We start from the raw sequence: 18490 nt of genomic DNA, 5'->3' as shown, positions 1-18490 counted from the left end.
TAAGGCTTTTGCATGGCCGAATTTGTAGACGTTCAGTTTTTTAGGATATTAAAGACAAAACATAAAAGAGTGACTCCAAGCAAACAAAACTCTCCGTCGTTTTGTGAGGATCAGGGGAAGAATGTCTATCGTACGCAGCCTAATCCTTACTTTCCAATAGTTGGTTGGAATTAAGTTTAAAGTGAGTGGAGAAGACCTGGAAAGAACAAGAAGGAGATGGCATTTCCTGCAGCCAAAGCTACCGTGTTATTGTTATTACTACTGTCTCTGCTGCCATCATACTTGGCAGTTGTTGTTCTTGGCCTCTTCGATTGTCTCGGAGCTTCGGTTGAATCGCGAACCAGAACTTGAACCCGAGAGCGTTGAGATGTTGAGCTCAAGGTTCACAGATATCTGGTTCATAGGCCATTTCCAACTCTTTCTCTAGGTCTTTCTGTTCAGGTAGTACATTTTCCCGGACTGCACCAAACAAGTACGTACCAGACAATAATATCAATTACGACAAATAATTAAGACAAAACAATATCTTAACCTTGGTTAATTAAGAATATGTGTTATTGGTGGAAAATAAATAGATCATAATCAGACATACTCTCTTGCATGTACATTACTGTTTAAAATGACTAAAGGTCACCCCAGCCAAAAAAGCTCATCGTTTTGCAAGTGTCAAGAAGCGTCTACTATATACAACATTACCCTTACTTTGCAAGTAGGTCTTTCCATGACTCGAATTCGTGACCTTTCAATCACAAAGGATCAATATTTCTGTTGCGTCAAGACTCGCCCTCTATCACACTATTCAATTATGAGAAAAAACTTTCTACTAGCTATTAATCTTTGCATTACTGCAGCAAACAATAATATTAAATTTCTTAATCTGAGATTTAATATTTCTCTTCAAATCAAAATACTCAAACTAATAAGATTTCAGTCTAAGATTATTGCTCAATCAAAGAGGTCGGAACCAAAGTTTCCCTAATAAAAAATATATGAAAGAGAGAGAGAGAGAGACCTCAAGATCAAGGCACTGTTCCCATTCCAATGGAAGGGGGTCTTTAAGTTGAAGATCAACGCTTGTTTGAAGTCTTGGAAAAACTTCCTCTTCCTACAAGTACCATTGCTTTCTGCAGATTCCACTGGACTACTGCTACTACTACTACTTTTATTAAAACCCAACTGTGTTGGACATAAATAGAGCTCTGGAATTTCCATTTTCTGGAAACTTCACAGAGCGGGAAGCCTTGCTAGGTTGAGGTCGCCGTCTTAGAAAAACCTGGGATTTGATATCACAAGAAAAGAGGTGGAGTGTGTAGGGCAAAGTATTGCTCTCTCTACCTATCTGGATTGCAGGAGTCATGCAAAAGGTGCTTCTCTACGTAAAGAGTGCTCTTAAATTGCCCTGACCAAACGTACATTCATTAAAAGGAGGAAGACAGGCAATCATTTAAAGGTAGCAAGTAGATATCACTTTTAATGCATCAAAATCCAACTCTCTCTCTCTACCAGCATTTAAGGGTCAATCTACACATACCATCTCTCTATCGAGAGTAGTGAACTCGGAAGTTGGAACACCACCGCGTAGCGTTACTAGAAGTGGGACACATACAAACCATGTCATCCACTTGTATTAGGACATGTAAAATAGTAACGACACGTGATGGTAATCTAACTACACTTAAAAATTGCTTGTCTGTATCCATCTTTGCGCTAACATTTTCGTTTTTTGTTTTTGGTAAAGACATCAAATAATCCATCTCATTTCCTCATCTCTCATTTACAACTATTACCAACAGAATCTGAATTCATATGCATTTAAAAACTTATTTTGTTACACAACATTTTAAGTGTGATGGATGATATGCAACCTAGTACTACTAGTCTCTTTCTTCTCTTTCACTCATCTGATGATGGAATCTCAAACCCACGAGAAGCCAACTGCTTAGACCTCGTTCGGCTTCTGAAGAATCAAGAAACCCTATGAGACACGAGCCGTTATATAAGTAGACGTCAAGCATCACTGCCCTGAAGTTGATCAAGAATCTGCAACACATTAGAAGATGATATTAAGTTCATGGCAATTCCCATCCACAAACTTTTCGGATTGGATTCTCTGCCTGATCATACAAGGCTTTCAATCTTCAACCATACATACATATATATATATATATATATATATATAATATATGGGATATGATCAAGGGCCAGACATTTTGACAAATACTTTTACACGTTTTTTACGCACTTAGATTACATAACATCCAAGGGTTCTTATTTATTCATTAAAAGATATGGATGCTTATGTGGATTTTATCTAATGTTAAAGATAAAAATAAAACTGAAAAAAAAATAATAATAAAATCTAAAAGAAAATTGAAAATAAAATTAGATGAAAGAAACCATATAAGCCTGCAAACAAGAAAGGAGTAGAACTCCATTGATTCGTAACCTCCATCGCCTTACAATGTATTCACTATTAGGAATCGTGAGTACGTGACCAACATAAATTTACGTACCTGTTGGTCCATAACAATTCTGAAATAACTTTTGTCACAAAATATTTTCCACAAGAACAAGTAGACACACAAAGATTTTCATTTTTCATGTGTAGTGAGTGGGAGAGAGAGAAGGAAGTATTTGCGAGTCTCAGCTGTCACCAAGTGAAGCTACAAACAATTCTTTTACAGGGTAACAATTGAACTATGGTGCGATGTCAGAACAACCATTTCAAATAAACGGTTTGAAGCATTAAACATCTTGAACAAAAAAACAAGACGAGTTCAACTCACCAGAATAGAAACCTTATGATCCATCCCAACATGGGAACTTCATAGAGGAACGCCTTCACAGATGGCCAAAAACGACTGCAAGAAAACAAGAAAAGGTCAATACAACAAAATTAAATATCAAATATAGAGGATGCAGTTGATTCAATTTCTGTATAGTGTATATACTTGAAGAGTTCATTAATTAAGTAGGTTGACTCTGGCAAACTTAACGACAGTTTAACGACTTGCAGATTCCATAAAGTTGAGTGAGACACGTCTACACAGTTATATATTGAGTATGACAAAGTTCAACAAACTTCTTGCATGGATTATAGGGACTCTTGAGGAAGATTTAGGGTTTATACAATTAATAAAACATAAAATAAACTCATAAGGGTCAATTCCATATAAGAAAAACTAGTACTCACGGGATAATTAGTATCCATGAATACATAACATTCAAAAAACACATAATACAAACATGCATATATAACAATTGTTATTAAAATAAAAATAATATACCAATTGAGAAAACTAACAAGAACATAGCTTTCAAAAGAAATATACCATCCATCAACTAAAATGTCTTCAAATTCTATATTCCAATTGGCTGTACCCGTTTTCCCAAACGGCATAACACACAATGATGATTTGATTTCCATTGCAAAATCTTCCTTACATACTCCACAATGAACAAGATATAGGGGGATAACAATCACTTGATAACCCAGTTCCATTAGACATATACATTATAAATTTGTTGACTGTGCCATCAGGTTGAAAGCTTCTAAACATAAGACCTACAAACTGAACATGTGTGCAGGACCATCAACTATCAGTGCAAACCAAGAAGCCTAGGAAACACTATAACATAATCTTAACACCTTTGTCAACAACTTACTATTCGGTTTGTATAAATAAGTTATTGTGATTCCAAAGTTGTTCAATAAAGATCTCCTAGCTACTTGTATGAATAAAACAAAGACAACTTATCTCCAAACAACAACTCCGCCATGGCATGTTCATATTTAAGCAAGTTAGTTTGAGCCAGAAACAAGATTCTCACTCAATATGAATGAAATACAATCAGTTCTTCTGTCAAACAGTATTTATATATTATATGTACACTGTAATAGCTAAACAATAAGTTGTAATAATATTTTTTCAATTCTTCATTCCAAAAAATCCTTGCAGACTGCAGGTGATTATTCTACAGCCCATGAAAAACTTGAACAGAATCCCAAGAACAATAACCATGAAATCAAGATGCTGGCTTGTATATCAAGCATTTTAAGTTTGTATTTTGTACTTCCACCGGTAAACTCAAACTATATCTCTTAATACAAATCCTAACAGGCCTGTGATGATTTCACTAACTCTAGGTAACTAGAGAGTTTTGTTAATTCCATCAAAACCCACGACAGTCTAGATATACTACAGACTGAGATATTATTCAGAGCAGAGCACAATGTTAAGAGCAGAAACTAACCTGAACAAATTAAGGCAGCCATATATTTCCAAGATTATACCAACTATTGGCCACCGAACGAAAAGGAAAAAGAGACCAAGAAAAAAAGATACAGAGCCCTGTAGGAAAAAATCAACATTAGATCTAACTCATAATAGATAAGTTATATTTGTTCAACACATATCCAGTTCTTCCTCATTAAAAAATGCATAATCAGTTAGTATTCAAAGCTCATCAATGCTTAATTTTGTAAATAAATTAAGGACAACAAATCAGATTGTCACTAGACTCACTACTCTATTCCCCCAAACAACTAATGGCTATGTTAAGGACAATCACATATGGAACAGAGATTTGACCAACAACGAGTAAAGATTGTATCTCAAGAATAAAAAAATTAAAAAAAAAACACTACAGTTTAAAATGCATGCTCGAGTAAGTCAAAGGTATAAAGTTCTAAATCCTCATTTAAAAACTGAACTTAGAAACCTCATATTATGCATTTAGGTCGTTGGTTGTCGCTTGTATATTTCAGAATATATTTTTTAGGTTGTTTGATTTAAAGCATCAGAAAACATGTTATCGAATCAAAATATCAGAAAAGTGTGTTTCTGTAGAATGTTAACTGGTCATGATACCTAGTCGACCATTCGAGGTACTCAATGATGTTTTACACTACTTGAAAGTTCTGATTTCTGACAGAACTAGAATGGCAAACTGATCCAGTATTGGGGGAGCTGCCAATTAGCCCTACTATTGTTTGGTTTCAATTACCCAGAGAGTTATCCTGTTAGTTACAAGTTTCAGCTGATGAAAATTGCATCAGGATTTTATACTTAATATTTTAGACAATTTCTACTTGGTTACGAACTTCCAACACGTTAGTTGATGTTCTGAATGTTTTAGGGATGTCTATGCCTTGTATACTAGGGTTTCATTAAGTAAATGCTATTACAAGTTGCCTTTAATTAGATACCTTTCCATGAGTGCACATTCATGCTCTAAAATACCCCCTTTGGTTGCTGGTGTCTCAGAGTAGGGTTTGGTGGGGTTTAGGCTTAGGGTTTAGGACACTAGGGATAGGAAGCCCTAATCCCATAATGGATTCCAAAAACAAAATAAAAAGGAAACTAATTTGTAAAAATCATGGAATTCTTAATCAGTTATATTTCGGGTTTATTTTACTAGCGTTTAGGGTATATGGGTTTAGAGTTTAAGTTATTCACACTAACAAATAATTTTGTTGGTCTAATCTTCACTGAATTGTAGAATACCAGTTAAATGCAAAAAACAAATGCTGATAAAGTTCTGTTTATAAGTACCTACTGCAAAATAGGCCAAAAATTTACTCAGTACTAAAACTTCACTCATTAAAGAACAACAATGATCCGTCACTGATACCGCTACTCTAACATAACCACGCTACCAAAACCAAATCATTTATGAAAAGAAACGAAAACAAAAAATGAGCATCCTAATAAATGATTCAGTGAAAGCTGCTAATTTCTCATACCTTTAAGTTTGCTTTGCTAGTGAAGAGATTCCATGTAGAACGCCAACCAAGTAAAAGGGCCACCCCAGTCAACCAAAATATCTGAAAAGGCAGATACAATCATACAACAAAATACAAGAAAATAAAACACTAGTCCAATTCCACACACATATATGTAGATACACATATACATATACATATGCCTGAAAGAAGGATTGGAAATTATGGAAACCCCTTACATTCCCTAGAGCAAGCAGGCCTCTGTCGAAGAAAAGCATCACACCCAGAAATGTGAAAAGGATGCCAAAGCCAAGAAGACCCAACCCAACCTCTGCAAAGTTCAACCAAAACTCTTAAGGTTATGAGCCACCCAGATCATTTTCTTTGATCCAAAATTTGAAAATCCAAAACAAAAACAATTCTTACTTTTCTGTTCACTCAATTCATAAGCCATCTCCGGGCAACTTCTAATTGATGGGTTCAATCGAAAACCACAAACTGCAATTTGTATGTTAAGAATACAAGAACCCAATGAAACTACGACATCAACAGAAACCCAAATGAAGGAACTTTGAAAGAGAGAGAGAGAGAGAGAGAGAGAGAGAGAGAGAAGACCTATGTTGGGTATGAACAACGGTGATTTGGAGAGGAGGATAGCTCCAAGATTTATCCTTTTCTTCTGTTTCCTGACCGGAGGAAAGCTTATGAAGGTTATGGCTTCACAGACGGAGTGGAGGAATAGTTGGGATAATAATCAGTAGGTTATATTTGCCGGAGTCTACAGGTTTTGTGCAGATTCGGAGGTAGACCTAGCATTTTTCGGACCGTTAACCCGATTCATTAAAATTAGTATTCAGACGGGTGATAAACGGGTCAATTCATTAATCACCCGTTAAATAACGGGTCATTTTGGATGACCCCGTAAAACCTGTTAACCACCCATTAAGGCCCGTTATTGAGGACTTTTGTGTAATTTCAACAGTCCTAATAGAAAACCCTCAGGGCTCAGGTTCCTCACGTCTCTCTCGCACTGTCGCACGACTTTGCTCTCTGAGACTTCATTGGCCATCACTGTGCTCCTTCCCTTCCGACTCCACCACTCTATCTCTCTGGTAAGCTCCGATTCCCTTCCACAGTTCCACCTCTTCTTTCATGCGTAACAATATACATACTGAAATTTGTACATAGGTTGTGCTCCTTCCCTTCCACCTTTGGTTTTTCTTTTTTCTTTTTTTTTTTTTTTTTTAGTTTTTTGGTTGTGTTTTGGATAATGGGTTTTGCTTTTTGTTCATGGGTTTTGTGTAAAATTTGTTCATTTGTATATTCTCTGATTAAAATTTCCATTTTTGGGTAATTTGGAGCTGTTAATTTACCTATTTCTTCACATCGATTAAAAGTAATGGATGACGAAAGAAGAAATGTTTTGCGATTCGTTAAGGCTCATGAAGTTAAAAGTATTGAGTTTGCGATTCATTAATGCCGAGGTGTGTAATTTAGATGACAAAAGAGGAAATGTTTTGCGATTTGTTAATGCCGAGGTGTGTAATTTGTTAAGGCTCATGTTTTGCGATTCCGAGGCTCATGAAGTTAAAAGTATTGAGTTTGCTTTGTTTTGGTTGGTTTTTGGATTGGAATTGGGTTGTTGTTATTTGGTTTTACTGAAATTGATACGAACAACATAAGTTACTGCTAAGTGCTCAGTAAGTTTCTATATCCTCCCTGTGTAGGCATCCTGCTCTATTGCTCATACTTATATATTTCCTTCTATTTTTCTCCTGGCCTTCGAAATGTTTCCCTTTTAGGTGCTTCTTATATTTATAGGTGCTTACTGCTTAGTAATTAATTTGATTGAGACTTGAGACTCTGTAGTGAATTACCCAGACTTGAGACTCTGGAGTTTGGGTTGGATGTTTATTGTTTTCCTCTATTACATTGAACTTTTTTTATCACTTGGAAGATTTTGTTGTTTTTCCTCAGCAATACAATATACGCTTACACACTTATGCAGCACATGCACTCGCACACATTGTTGTTTTTCCTTATTTGATTATTGGGATGCCAAGCTTTAAGAATTTGTGTTTAATTTGATTCTTTGGTATACTCAGTTAATTAAGGTTGTTCTTAACTTTTTGTTTCCTGATTGAATTTGTTTTGATTCAATTGGGTTTGTGAGCTAAATTGCAAAAGGGTAGGGGGTGGTTTGATTTCCGAATGGCTCTTATGGGTTGTGTATGAGGCTAGAGGATTTGAACTAAACCATGCAACGGACATTCATAATAATGTGTAAGTAGGTATTGCGTATATAAATTGCATATACACTTAATGGTTTGCATTGCTTGCTGTTTTTGCATAATGGTTTCATTATGTGCTTAGGTTGGTTTAAAACCCAGGTTCTATGAGTTTAACGGTTTAATTGGGGGAATGAAAAATTAAAGTTGGCCTTTCATTGAAGATGGTTAAACAATTGGAGTTTGTTTTATTAGAAAGATGGTTACACATTTTTGGTTGCTCTTGTGCTATTCTTTTCATTGTGGCTCTGTTTTAGGTATATAGTTTGGGGTTCTCCTTTTCCCTTATTTTTTTCACATTTTCTGTTCTTGGATGAACCTTTTTATTAAATTTGGTTTTTCTATTTGTCGTCAACTGGCAGTGAAACCCCATCACTGTAACTGGATAGAATAATTTAAAACCCATAGTGGGTTAGAGCATTGCCACACACCAAACAAAGATGTCTCGATATGACTCGTTAGTTAGTTTTGATTACAAAATTTTGATTTCTTTGCTTTGTTTGGAAATTCATTAGTTAGTGTTTTCTTTTCTACTCTCAAATTGCATCTCAGCTTGTTAGTAGTCATATGCTGATTTGAGAGAAGTAATTTTCATCATTGTGTTGTTGGTATTCACACAGTTTATTCATTTATGGTTAGTGCAGATGGATATTGATGAAGAGAACAATGAGGCTACAATCAATCTAAGTGATACACAAGGTACAACAAGTGCACCAAGTCTTTCAAAGAGAAAGGCTAAAGGTATACGAGTAGGTAAGATACGTCAAAAGAGATCCTGTATTTGGACTTTGTTTGAAAAATCTAAGTTATTCCTCTTTTTATACTTTTTATATGCATGTACGTTGATGCCTTTATTTATATTTTATTTTTATATGTAGGAATTTGATAATATTTACCAAGATGGGTCAAGTTCAGTTGAAAAAATTGAATTACATCTATATCTTGAAGAAAAGAGACTCGATAGAAAACAAGAGTTGGATATTCTTTCATGGTGGAAACTGGAGCAATTTCGTTATCTCGTATGGCTTCTGATGTCTTAACAATTCCTATCTCAACTGTTGCCTCGGAATCAGCATTTAGTATTAGTGGTAGGGTGCTTGATCAATATCGAAGTTTTTTGTTGCCTAAAACCGTTCAAGCCTTGCTATGTACTAGAGATTGGTTTTTTGGCAAAGAAGGTAAATTTTATATTACTTTGTACTTTTTTCCTCATATAATAGGTTATAATTGTTTTCATTTTTTTCCTTTTATGTTTAGCTTTAGAGAAAGAGGGTGCTGACTTAGAAGAACTCACTGAAGAAATTTTTGACATGAGCCTTAACGAAAACTCGGGACAATGCTCCAATAGTATTAGTCTTGATTAAGCATGGTATGTATTTTAACTTGTTCTTTTAAAGATATTTTTCTGTGATGTTTAATGATTAGGATGGATTGTGCAAGATTAATGCTTACTTTTATTGTGACAAGCTTCTTACTAATGGAAATTTCACTTGTCAAGGAAATTTCACTTAAGGTGAATGTTAAGGGCAAAAAAGAAGCAGAGGATGCAATGCAAGAAGAAGGTTGGCAAAAAAGTAGCAGAGAATGCAATCATGCAATGCAAGAAAAATAGAGCCACTGTAGACTCTGTAGTGAGACATTGATTGAGAGTTGGGAAAGAGAATTACTGTGGTTTACTTAAACAATTTCCTGATCTATGTTAAGATTCTGAGACACATGTAATTGATCTATGTTTTAATTTAATCAGTTTTATCCATTTTAATTGGCCTACTAATCAACTTGATGTTCAAAATGTGTTTCTACATGGTTCTTTGAGTGATGAAGTTTATATGCGGCAACCCCTTGGTTTATTGATCAGCAATGCTTGTTGCAACCATGGGTCGTGGTTGTAGTTGTTTCATTTAGTTCTTGAGACAAAGTAGACATGACAGGCATAAACATGTTTTGCGACATTCCCAATCTTGTATTCTTGTGCATCGTAATAAAGCTTCAGGTGTTCATCAAATCATTCCATGACTTGCATATGCACAGAAACCAGATGAAGGAAGGAGGTGGCTAGCACAAGCACTAGGATGCTAAGAACGGGTGTAATTGATTTGGATGAAATGTATGTGGAAAAAAAGAAAAGAAGAAAAAAGAGAGGTTAACGGGTGAAACGGGTTGTTAATATAAAGTTAGTATAGTCAGGTGCAAATTGATGATGGGATCAATTTATTTACTATTTGATTGTACATAGGTTGTTAATATAAAGTTAGTATAATCAGGTGAATAATTTTTATTGTACATAGGTTGTTAATATAAATTTAGTATAATCATGTGCAAATTGATGATGGGATCGATTTATTTACTATTTGATTTGTACTTAGACAACTGTCATTTTAGTTGTACATAGTCCCTTAATGTAAATTCAATAAAACATACAAACAAAGTGAAGACTTATTTCTACCATTTGAGTTCAACTGCTTTGATCGGTTTCTAAATTATTTGAAGATGGATGTTTTAAATTATGAGTACAGTTTCAAAACCTGTAGCAAAGTGGGATTATCTTTGCTTGTATTTACTTAAATAAGCACAATAATTTTTTGATACTTTTTTTCCTCCCACTAGAAGTGGGCTCAGTTTCAATCGATTCGGTTTTTTAACAAAACTAAAAGCAAACTGAAATTACAGTTCGGTTTTTTAAATTCGGTTTTACTTCGGTTCGATTTTTTCGATCCAGTTTGACTTCGGTTCTGTTGTTGGAGACGCCAAAGGTGGACATGCGGACGAGGAGGCCCAATTACTGGGGGATGGGGCCGATGAGGGAGTTGTCGTGGAGGTCAATGATGTTGAGGTAGGCGCACAATATGAGGTGCGACGAAATTGGGCGGATAGGAGAGGTTGAGGACGGTGAGGTTGACAAGGTAGTGGAGGTCAGAGGTGATGGGGCCGGTAAGGAAGTTTGAGGAGAGGAAGGGGGAGATGGAGCCGCGAAAGGAGAGGTTAGTGAGGGAGATGGCGAGGAGGTTCTGAAATCGAGGCAATTGGGCTTGATGCACTATGGAAAAAAAAAAAAAAAAAAAAAAAAAAAGGACAGAAGAAAGGTGCGCCAGGGAGATATTGTAGGTTTTACGTCGGGCTAAATTGGATTAATGGTTTCCGTGATGAGAGAGTATCGTGATAAAAAAATTAGGATTTAAATCCTCGTGGTGAACTCCATTAAGATTTAAGTTAAAATTAACATATTCCTTAACCTATTCAACCTTCATAACCAAAAGAGAGAAAAACTCATTCATCCAAGGCTATGAAAAGTTATTCCCATAATAAATCATTTTTTTTAGTATACCAATATTTTTACAATAAGGAATGGAGAGTTCAGTTAAGCCACACAATGAACAACTTAATTTGGTATCGAATTTGTCATCCACAATATTCGAACTTAAGACCTATCATTCATTTTCAAGTGAAAAAGAATACTACTAAATCGTAATACTGAGTGTCTGATAAATATTTCGTTTACTTACCCAAAAGGAATGAAAAGTGTTGCGGATACCATCCGAAATCAGGAATCACATTTCTGATATTCAAGGAATTGGATTACGATGGGAGAGGTCAGGTCGGGCAAGGTGGAATGGGAATGAAAATTTTCGTACTCAAACTACCCTCACATATTTTTTTAAATCACGAGAATACCCTTTCTGCTTGGAGAAAAGGACAAGACGGTTGCTCCCTCTTTTTCTTCTTTACTTTTTTTTTTCTTCAACCAGCTTGGTTGAATTCAATTGTGTCGTGCAAAACACGAAGAGGAGATAAACAGAAGAAAAAATTTGAAAAACATTATTTTGGCTATTTATCAAATGAAAATTGTGTAAATAGTTAAAATTTATTGACAAAAAAAAATAAAAGATTATAGAATTGTTTGGCACAAGGGCATTTAGGTAATCATCTAAATTTTCATTCACATATTTTTGTACCACAATTGTATATCACTTTAGATGACATCTGATGCGGACAACCACATCATCTAAATTAATTAACATTTAATTTCAAAATGTTAATCAATAATGAATAAAAAGATTGTTAATTAAATGATAATTGTAGTATACGAGAAGTCTTCTTCTTCCACCTAAGATTGTTTAAGTGTTTTAATTAACAAAAAGATTGAAAATAAATGATGTAGCTTGTCCAACTCATCTGCCACCTAAGATAGTAAAAAAAATATGATATAAAATTATGGTAAGAATAACATTACTCAATTGGTTTTGATTCCTATTATGGACAATTGTAAAAAGTTATAAAGGAATCAGTTTTATTTCATTTTGATTCCTAACAGTTAGTAAATAGTTTAATAAAAAGGGTGTGATATCCCCACATCCCATTTTATTTCTCACACACCTTTGATAATTTTTGTCTGTTGATTTTCTTCAATTCATCTGATCAGATGGCCAAAAATTAAAAAGAAATGTAAGAAGTAAAATGGGATATGTGGATATCACACCTCTAATAAAAATGTTTGATTTCGACTCTTGCTTACCTCGATTCAAAAATATTCCCAACCGAATGCTGCCTCAGTTTTCTTTTGGTAAAAAGCATTTGGTGGCCTAATCATCAGTGGCTCACGTAGTAGTGCATCCATGCATGATAAAAGTATAATCCATTTTTAAGTTGTGATTTTTTCAATGATGTGTTTTATGGTGTTTGAGTTTGGAGACTTTGGACGCGGGTGCTTCAAGACATCTTGAAAAAGCGCAAGGAGAATATTTCAATCAAGGTCAGCGTCTTCAAGTCTTTAGTTAAACCAAGGACTGTCCACCCGCTAATTGCTGATCAACTCTTTTCTGTGTTTGATGACTGTAAATTGCCATATATGCTTGAGATATGGTGTTGAAGAAGAGGCTAGATTTTGGATTTAATGGCTTCCAATTCAATCAGTTATTTCATTACGTAATTATCTCAACTTTATTCTAAAGTATTTCTCTTTATTTCTATCACAATGGTTTAAGGGCTTTAGTCGATACTCATTTAGTTGTTCGTTAGTATGTTTTCTAAATAATTAAAAAAAAATCGTGATTTGTTCACTGTTGATCTTTCCATGAACTCTTTACGTCTCAATATTGTTTCTACTTCTCAGTGTTTCAATATATTTGTATTTAATTGATCAAATTTGCGTCTTCACAATTTTAAAAGGAAGTTTCAAAGTGTTTTTGAATGCAAGACGAGAGAAGAATGGGATGAGCCCCGAGAACAGTGAAGTAAGAGATTAAGTCCTGAGAAGTAAAGCATGTGAATCATTTTTGTTGTACATAGGTTGTTAATATAAAGTTAGTATAATCAGGTGCAAATTGATGATGGGAACAATTTATTTACTCTGTGATTTGTACTTAGAAAGCTATCATTTTAGTTGTATATAATCTCTTAATGTAAATTCAATAGAACATACATATAAAGTGAAGATTTATTTCTACCATTTGGGTTCAACTGCTTCGATTGGTTTTTAAATTATTTGGAGATGAGTGTTTTAAATTGTGGTACGGTTTCAAAACCCGCAACAAAGCGCTGACATCTTTGCTTGTATTTACTTAAATAAGCACGGTAATATTTTGATTATTTTAGTACTTTTTTTTTCCTCCCAGTAGAAGTGGGTTCGGTTTTAATCGATTTGGTTTTTTGCCAAAACTAAAAGCAAACTGAAATTACAGTTCGGTTCTGTTTGGTTTTTTCAATTCGGTTTTACTTCGGTTCGATGTTTTCGATCCAGGTTCTGTTGTTGGAGACGCCAAAGGAGGACATGCGGACGAGGAGCCCAATTGCTGGGGGATGGGGCCGATGAGGGAGTTGTCGTGAAGGTCGATGATGTTGAGGTAGGCGCACAATATGAGGTGCGACGAAATTGGGTGGATTATTAGTTGGAGGAGAGGTTGACAAGGTAGTGGAGGTCAGAGGTGATGGGGCCGGTAAGGAAGTTTGAGGAGAGGTCAACGAAGGGGGAGATGGAGCCGCGGAAGGAGAGGTTGGTGAGGGAGATGGCGACGAGGCTCTGAAATCGAGGCAATTGGGCTTGATGCACAATCGAATAAAAAAAGAGGGACAGAAGGAAAATGCGCCAAGGAGATATTGGGCTTGAAATTTAGCTTTTAACGTGTTTGAGCTTGGAATTAGATTAAATTTTTTGTAGATTTTACGTTGAGTCACTTTAATTTCTTATATTCTTATTTTGAGATTTGTTGTTTCTTCGTTTTCGCTACAATGCTGATATTTGATACTTTGTTAGAATTCACTTATGTTTGTGTATAAAAGTACAACAGACTCTTAATACCAATGTTAAAGTTTTGATATCAACTTTGATGAAGTTTTTTAATATTACTTGATCTGGAACTTTTGAGGAGGAAGAAGAAGAAAGGAGGGGCAGCATAGAGACAATTTTTCTATAATTTTGCTGGATGTCCTCTGCTAGCTAATCATTGCATCATCAGGGAATATTTCATTCACTTGATCCCATACACATAAGGAGAATGAGAATGTGGACAATGAAAGTTATTCCCATGTCTGATAAATCCTTCCCTTTTTTTTTTTAATACATCGATATTTTTTAGTACATTGATATTTTTACACTAAAGAAGGGGAAGTTCGGTTAAGCCACACAATGAACAACTTAATTTGGTATCAAACTTCTCATTCACAATATTCGAATCTAAGACCTCTCACTTTTAAGTGATGAAGAATACCACCAAACCGTAATACTGAGTAGCTGATAAATCTTTTGTTTACTTACCCAAAAGGAATGAAAAGTGTTGCGGGTACCAACCGAAATCAGGAATCACATTTCTGATATTCAAGGAATTGAATTACGATGGGAGAGGTCAGGTCGGGCAAGGTGGAATGGGAATGAAAATTTTCGTACTCAAACTATCCTCACATATTATTTTTTAAATCACGAAAATACCCTTTTTGCTTGGAGAAAAGGACAAGACGGTTGCTCCCTCTTTTTCTTCTTTACTTTTTTTTTTCTTCTACCAGCTTGGTTGAATTCAAGTGTGTCGTGCAAAACACGAAGAGGAGATAAACAGAAGCAAAAATTTGAAAAACATTATTTTGGTTATTTATCAAATGAAAATTGTGTAAATAGTTTAAATTTATTGACAAAAAAAGTAAAAGATCATAGAATTGTTTGGTACAAGGGCATTTAGGTAATCATCTAAATTTTCATTCACATATTTTTGTACCACAATTGTATATCACCTTAGGTGGCATTTGATGTGGACATCCACATCATCTAAATTAATTAGAATTTTAATTTCAAAATGTTAATCAATAATGATCAAAAAGATTGTTAATTAAATGATGATTGTAGTATACGAGGAGTCTCCTTCTTCCACCTAAGATTGTTTAAGTGTTTTAATTAACAAAAAGATTGAAATTAAATGATGTAACTTGTCCAACTCATCTGCCACCTAAGATGGTATAAAATTATGGTAAGAATATCATTACTCAATTAGTTTTTATTCCTATTCTGGACAATTGTAAAAAGTTATAAAGGAATCAGTTTTATTTCATTATGATTTCTCACACACTTCTTGATAATTTCTGTTCATTGATCTTTTTCAATTCATCCGATCAGATAGCTGAAAATTAAAAAGAAATATGAGAAATAAAATAAAATGTGTGGATATCACATCTCTAATGAAAATGTTTGATTTCGACTCTTGCTTACCTCGGTTCAAAAATATTCCCAACCGAATACTGCCTCATTTTTCTTTTGGTAAAAAGCATTTCGTGGCCTAATCATCAGTGGATCACGTAGTAGTACGTTCATGCATGATAAAAGTATAATCCATTTGCCGCCATTATTGACCAAGTACCATCTTTTGTGACATTCCGAATATAATGTTTTTCTCTATTATTATTAGCCTATTTTATTGTGTTAAAATTAACTGATCTATTATAGGGTGAGGAAATAACAATAGTTGTCATTGATGGAGACGTCCAGCGAAAAGATCTAAAGTTTCTGGAGTCTTTGTACAAAGACTGTGTCTTTGTATAAAGATCCAAAGTATCCAGAGGAAATAACAACATTTGTCATTGATGGAGACTTTGGAGTCATTGAGTGGGTGTCTCCATCGGTGGTGTCTTTGTACTGTTCTTTTGGACTTTGTCGTAAAATTCTCATCGGCCAAAACGAAAAAGAGAAGAATAATTGTAATTTTGGGGTAAAATGCAAAGGAATAGAAGGCCCGTGAGTTGCCACCTACAACATACCATTAACGTGCGTAACACAAAGCTAGGGTTTGTAGTATTTGTTAATATGTATAGTCCACTGTAACTAGTGGTGAAGCCAATATGGGTCATTGACATTCCTTGATCCTAGTGACCTTGTAAACTTATCCTTACTTCAAAAATTTTGACCCCTATAGCAGCACTGCATTAACATGTAAATATGTCCCCAATAACAGCACCGCAACACTGCAGCAAGCAGCACGCACACTGGTTCTGCAAGCTTTATCCCCAATAACTTGGCAAACTTATACCTTTATGAACTTATCCTTAAGAAATAAAATGATTTGTAAGTAATATTTTTTTCATTTAACCAAGCTACGTCGTTTTTCCTTTTCACTTTAAAAAGGAAACATGAACTTACACGCTGCTTCTCTACCACAGCACAAGCACGCTTTTTGGGTTTCATCTGTGCATGACTCCTCCACCACAACACAGGCGCTATATCCAAAAGATGGTTCATCTTGCTCAATTTTATCCAACTGATTTTTCTAGTATGGAGCTCACACTTCTTGAAGATGAACTTAAGAATTATATTTTTGACGTGCGTTTGCATAATGAATTTTCTAGGTTGAAAGGAATTAGTAGTCTTGCATAAAAGTTGGTGGAGACAAAGAGGGATAGACAATATTCGTTGGTGTACTTGCTAGTGACATTAACATTGATTTTACCTGTTACGATTGCTTCACTTGAAAGAGTTTTTCCAATGATGAAAATTGTGAAGAATCCACATCTTAATAAAATGGTGACCAATATCTCAATGATAGTTTGATCGTAGACATTAAGAAATATGTATTTGATTCCATTGATAATGATGTTGTGATACAATGTTTCCAAAATATAAGAACACGTCATGGACAATTATAATTGAAAGTATGATCGATTTTTTAAAGTTATTTTTTGACCCCATCATTTTAAATTCCTGACTCCGCCATTGATTGTAACCGTTACTTGTGTTTAAAATAACACAGATGTCCTGCTGCAGTAGGTGAGAGATGATTTAACAAATGTTTAAGTTATTAATATTCGTGTTATTTTAAATGTAAAGTGTTGATTTACAAGTCATGTTCAAGAACATAGCTTGTAGAGTTGTAGGATTAGGAGGTGGATAAGAGCAGCCATCGAGCATATGTCATATCTGTATTTTATTATTAATGTTTTCTGATTAGTTCGTCCACTTCAGTTTAATTAGTGGCAAAAGAAAATGTCGCAGAAGATGCAAATCACACAAGTCATGAGAAAGGAAATAGACAGCTTAACCGCATTAGTAAAAAACAATTATACCTATGTAACTTGGTGCGTGTTTGATACTCATCGTTCTCCGTTCTCCTAATAATTCACAATTTAACTCCACTAACCTTGTAGTTTGTCAAAAAAAAAAAAAAAAAAAGTCATGAGAAAGGCAATAGACACAAGTGACTTGTCAACACAAGACAGCCCATCCTAATATGCTATTGTCATAGAGAAAGTTCATCTCATGGTCATCTGGTGTGGGTAGAGAATGGCCCTGAGTGATGGAATGTTTGTTGTTTTCTCTACCCACTGCTAGCCTGTGTGGATCCTCTGTTAGGCATTACAGAACATCAAACAAATTAACAATAAGCAATGAAATATTTTTTTGTACAAGGTCAGTGCGTAAGATTTAGCATCAGATAGTACCTCAACATAGGTATATGTCGCTGGAGAAAATTCAGCGGCAACGTAGACCTAGCTATAATATCTTGGAGGTTTCTGAAATGGGACAAATGCATGTTTTACATTATACATTGTTACAAGTTTTAATAATATACTTATAGGAGCCCCCGAGCGCTAACATCATTAATTCTTAAGCCCTTATTCCACCTTGATTAGTACAACAAAGTGGTTTTTGTTGTAATTATTTTTACAACAAAGTATCTACATTCAGGGACAAGAGGTTTGGACAACCCTACACAACAAGTTAATCATGATAATTTGGTATCGAACTACCAATAATATGGGTGCTAAAGTTAATTAAACCTCTTACTTATAAATGAATAAGACTAAATCGTCGTATTGTATAGCGGTTAAGGTATTTAGCTACCCATGGCATACATACTTAGGAAAGAAAACATATGATGATCATTGTTCTTAATATTCTTGTAGAGTTTAGTGATCGTACGTGCTTAGTCCAAAAATTTGAGCAAGATAGATATTATCTATATAATTGTTGACTCTAAAAATTACAAAACCTACGTGGCGCGCAGGC

General features: G+C 34.8%; 1 protein-coding gene and 1 long non-coding RNA gene across 5 annotated transcripts; one reads left to right on the top strand and one right to left on the bottom strand.

Annotated features, from left to right (window-relative positions):
• Positions 1-1737: 1737 nt before the first annotated feature.
• LOC103932059 (vesicle transport protein GOT1) lies at positions 1738-6559 on the bottom strand. Its single transcript, XM_009341608.3, has 7 exons — positions 6341-6559; positions 6152-6223; positions 5965-6056; positions 5747-5827; positions 4255-4352; positions 2787-2861; positions 1738-2040 (listed from the first exon to the last, which is right to left on the bottom strand). Coding segments are annotated over exons 2-7 (375 nt in total). The 5' UTR covers positions 6180-6223; positions 6341-6559; the 3' UTR covers positions 1738-2039.
• A 125-nt stretch (positions 6560-6684) lies between these two features.
• On the top strand, positions 6685-9769 carry LOC103932060. 4 transcript variants are annotated; one of them, XR_001951767.2, is made up of 5 exons: positions 6685-6837; positions 8658-8766; positions 8892-9191; positions 9271-9382; positions 9512-9769. It is a non-coding gene; the product is annotated as an uncharacterized LOC103932060 (long non-coding RNA). The 4 variants fall into 4 exon arrangements; XR_007256628.1 differs by having other exon boundaries at positions 6734-6837; positions 8653-8766; XR_007256629.1 differs by lacking the exon at positions 6685-6837 and adding an exon at positions 6942-8008.
• Positions 9770-18490: the final 8721 nt, after the last annotated feature.

The sequence above is a fragment of a genome, unplaced genomic scaffold, assembly GCF_019419815.1.
Source record: "Pyrus x bretschneideri cultivar Hongxiangsu unplaced genomic scaffold, Pyrus_bretschneideri_v1 Contig14, whole genome shotgun sequence".
Classification (NCBI taxonomy): domain Eukaryota; kingdom Viridiplantae; phylum Streptophyta; class Magnoliopsida; order Rosales; family Rosaceae; genus Pyrus; species Pyrus x bretschneideri.
The sequence above is the reverse complement of the archived record's forward strand: the minus strand, read 5'-3'. Positions and strand labels throughout refer to the sequence as shown.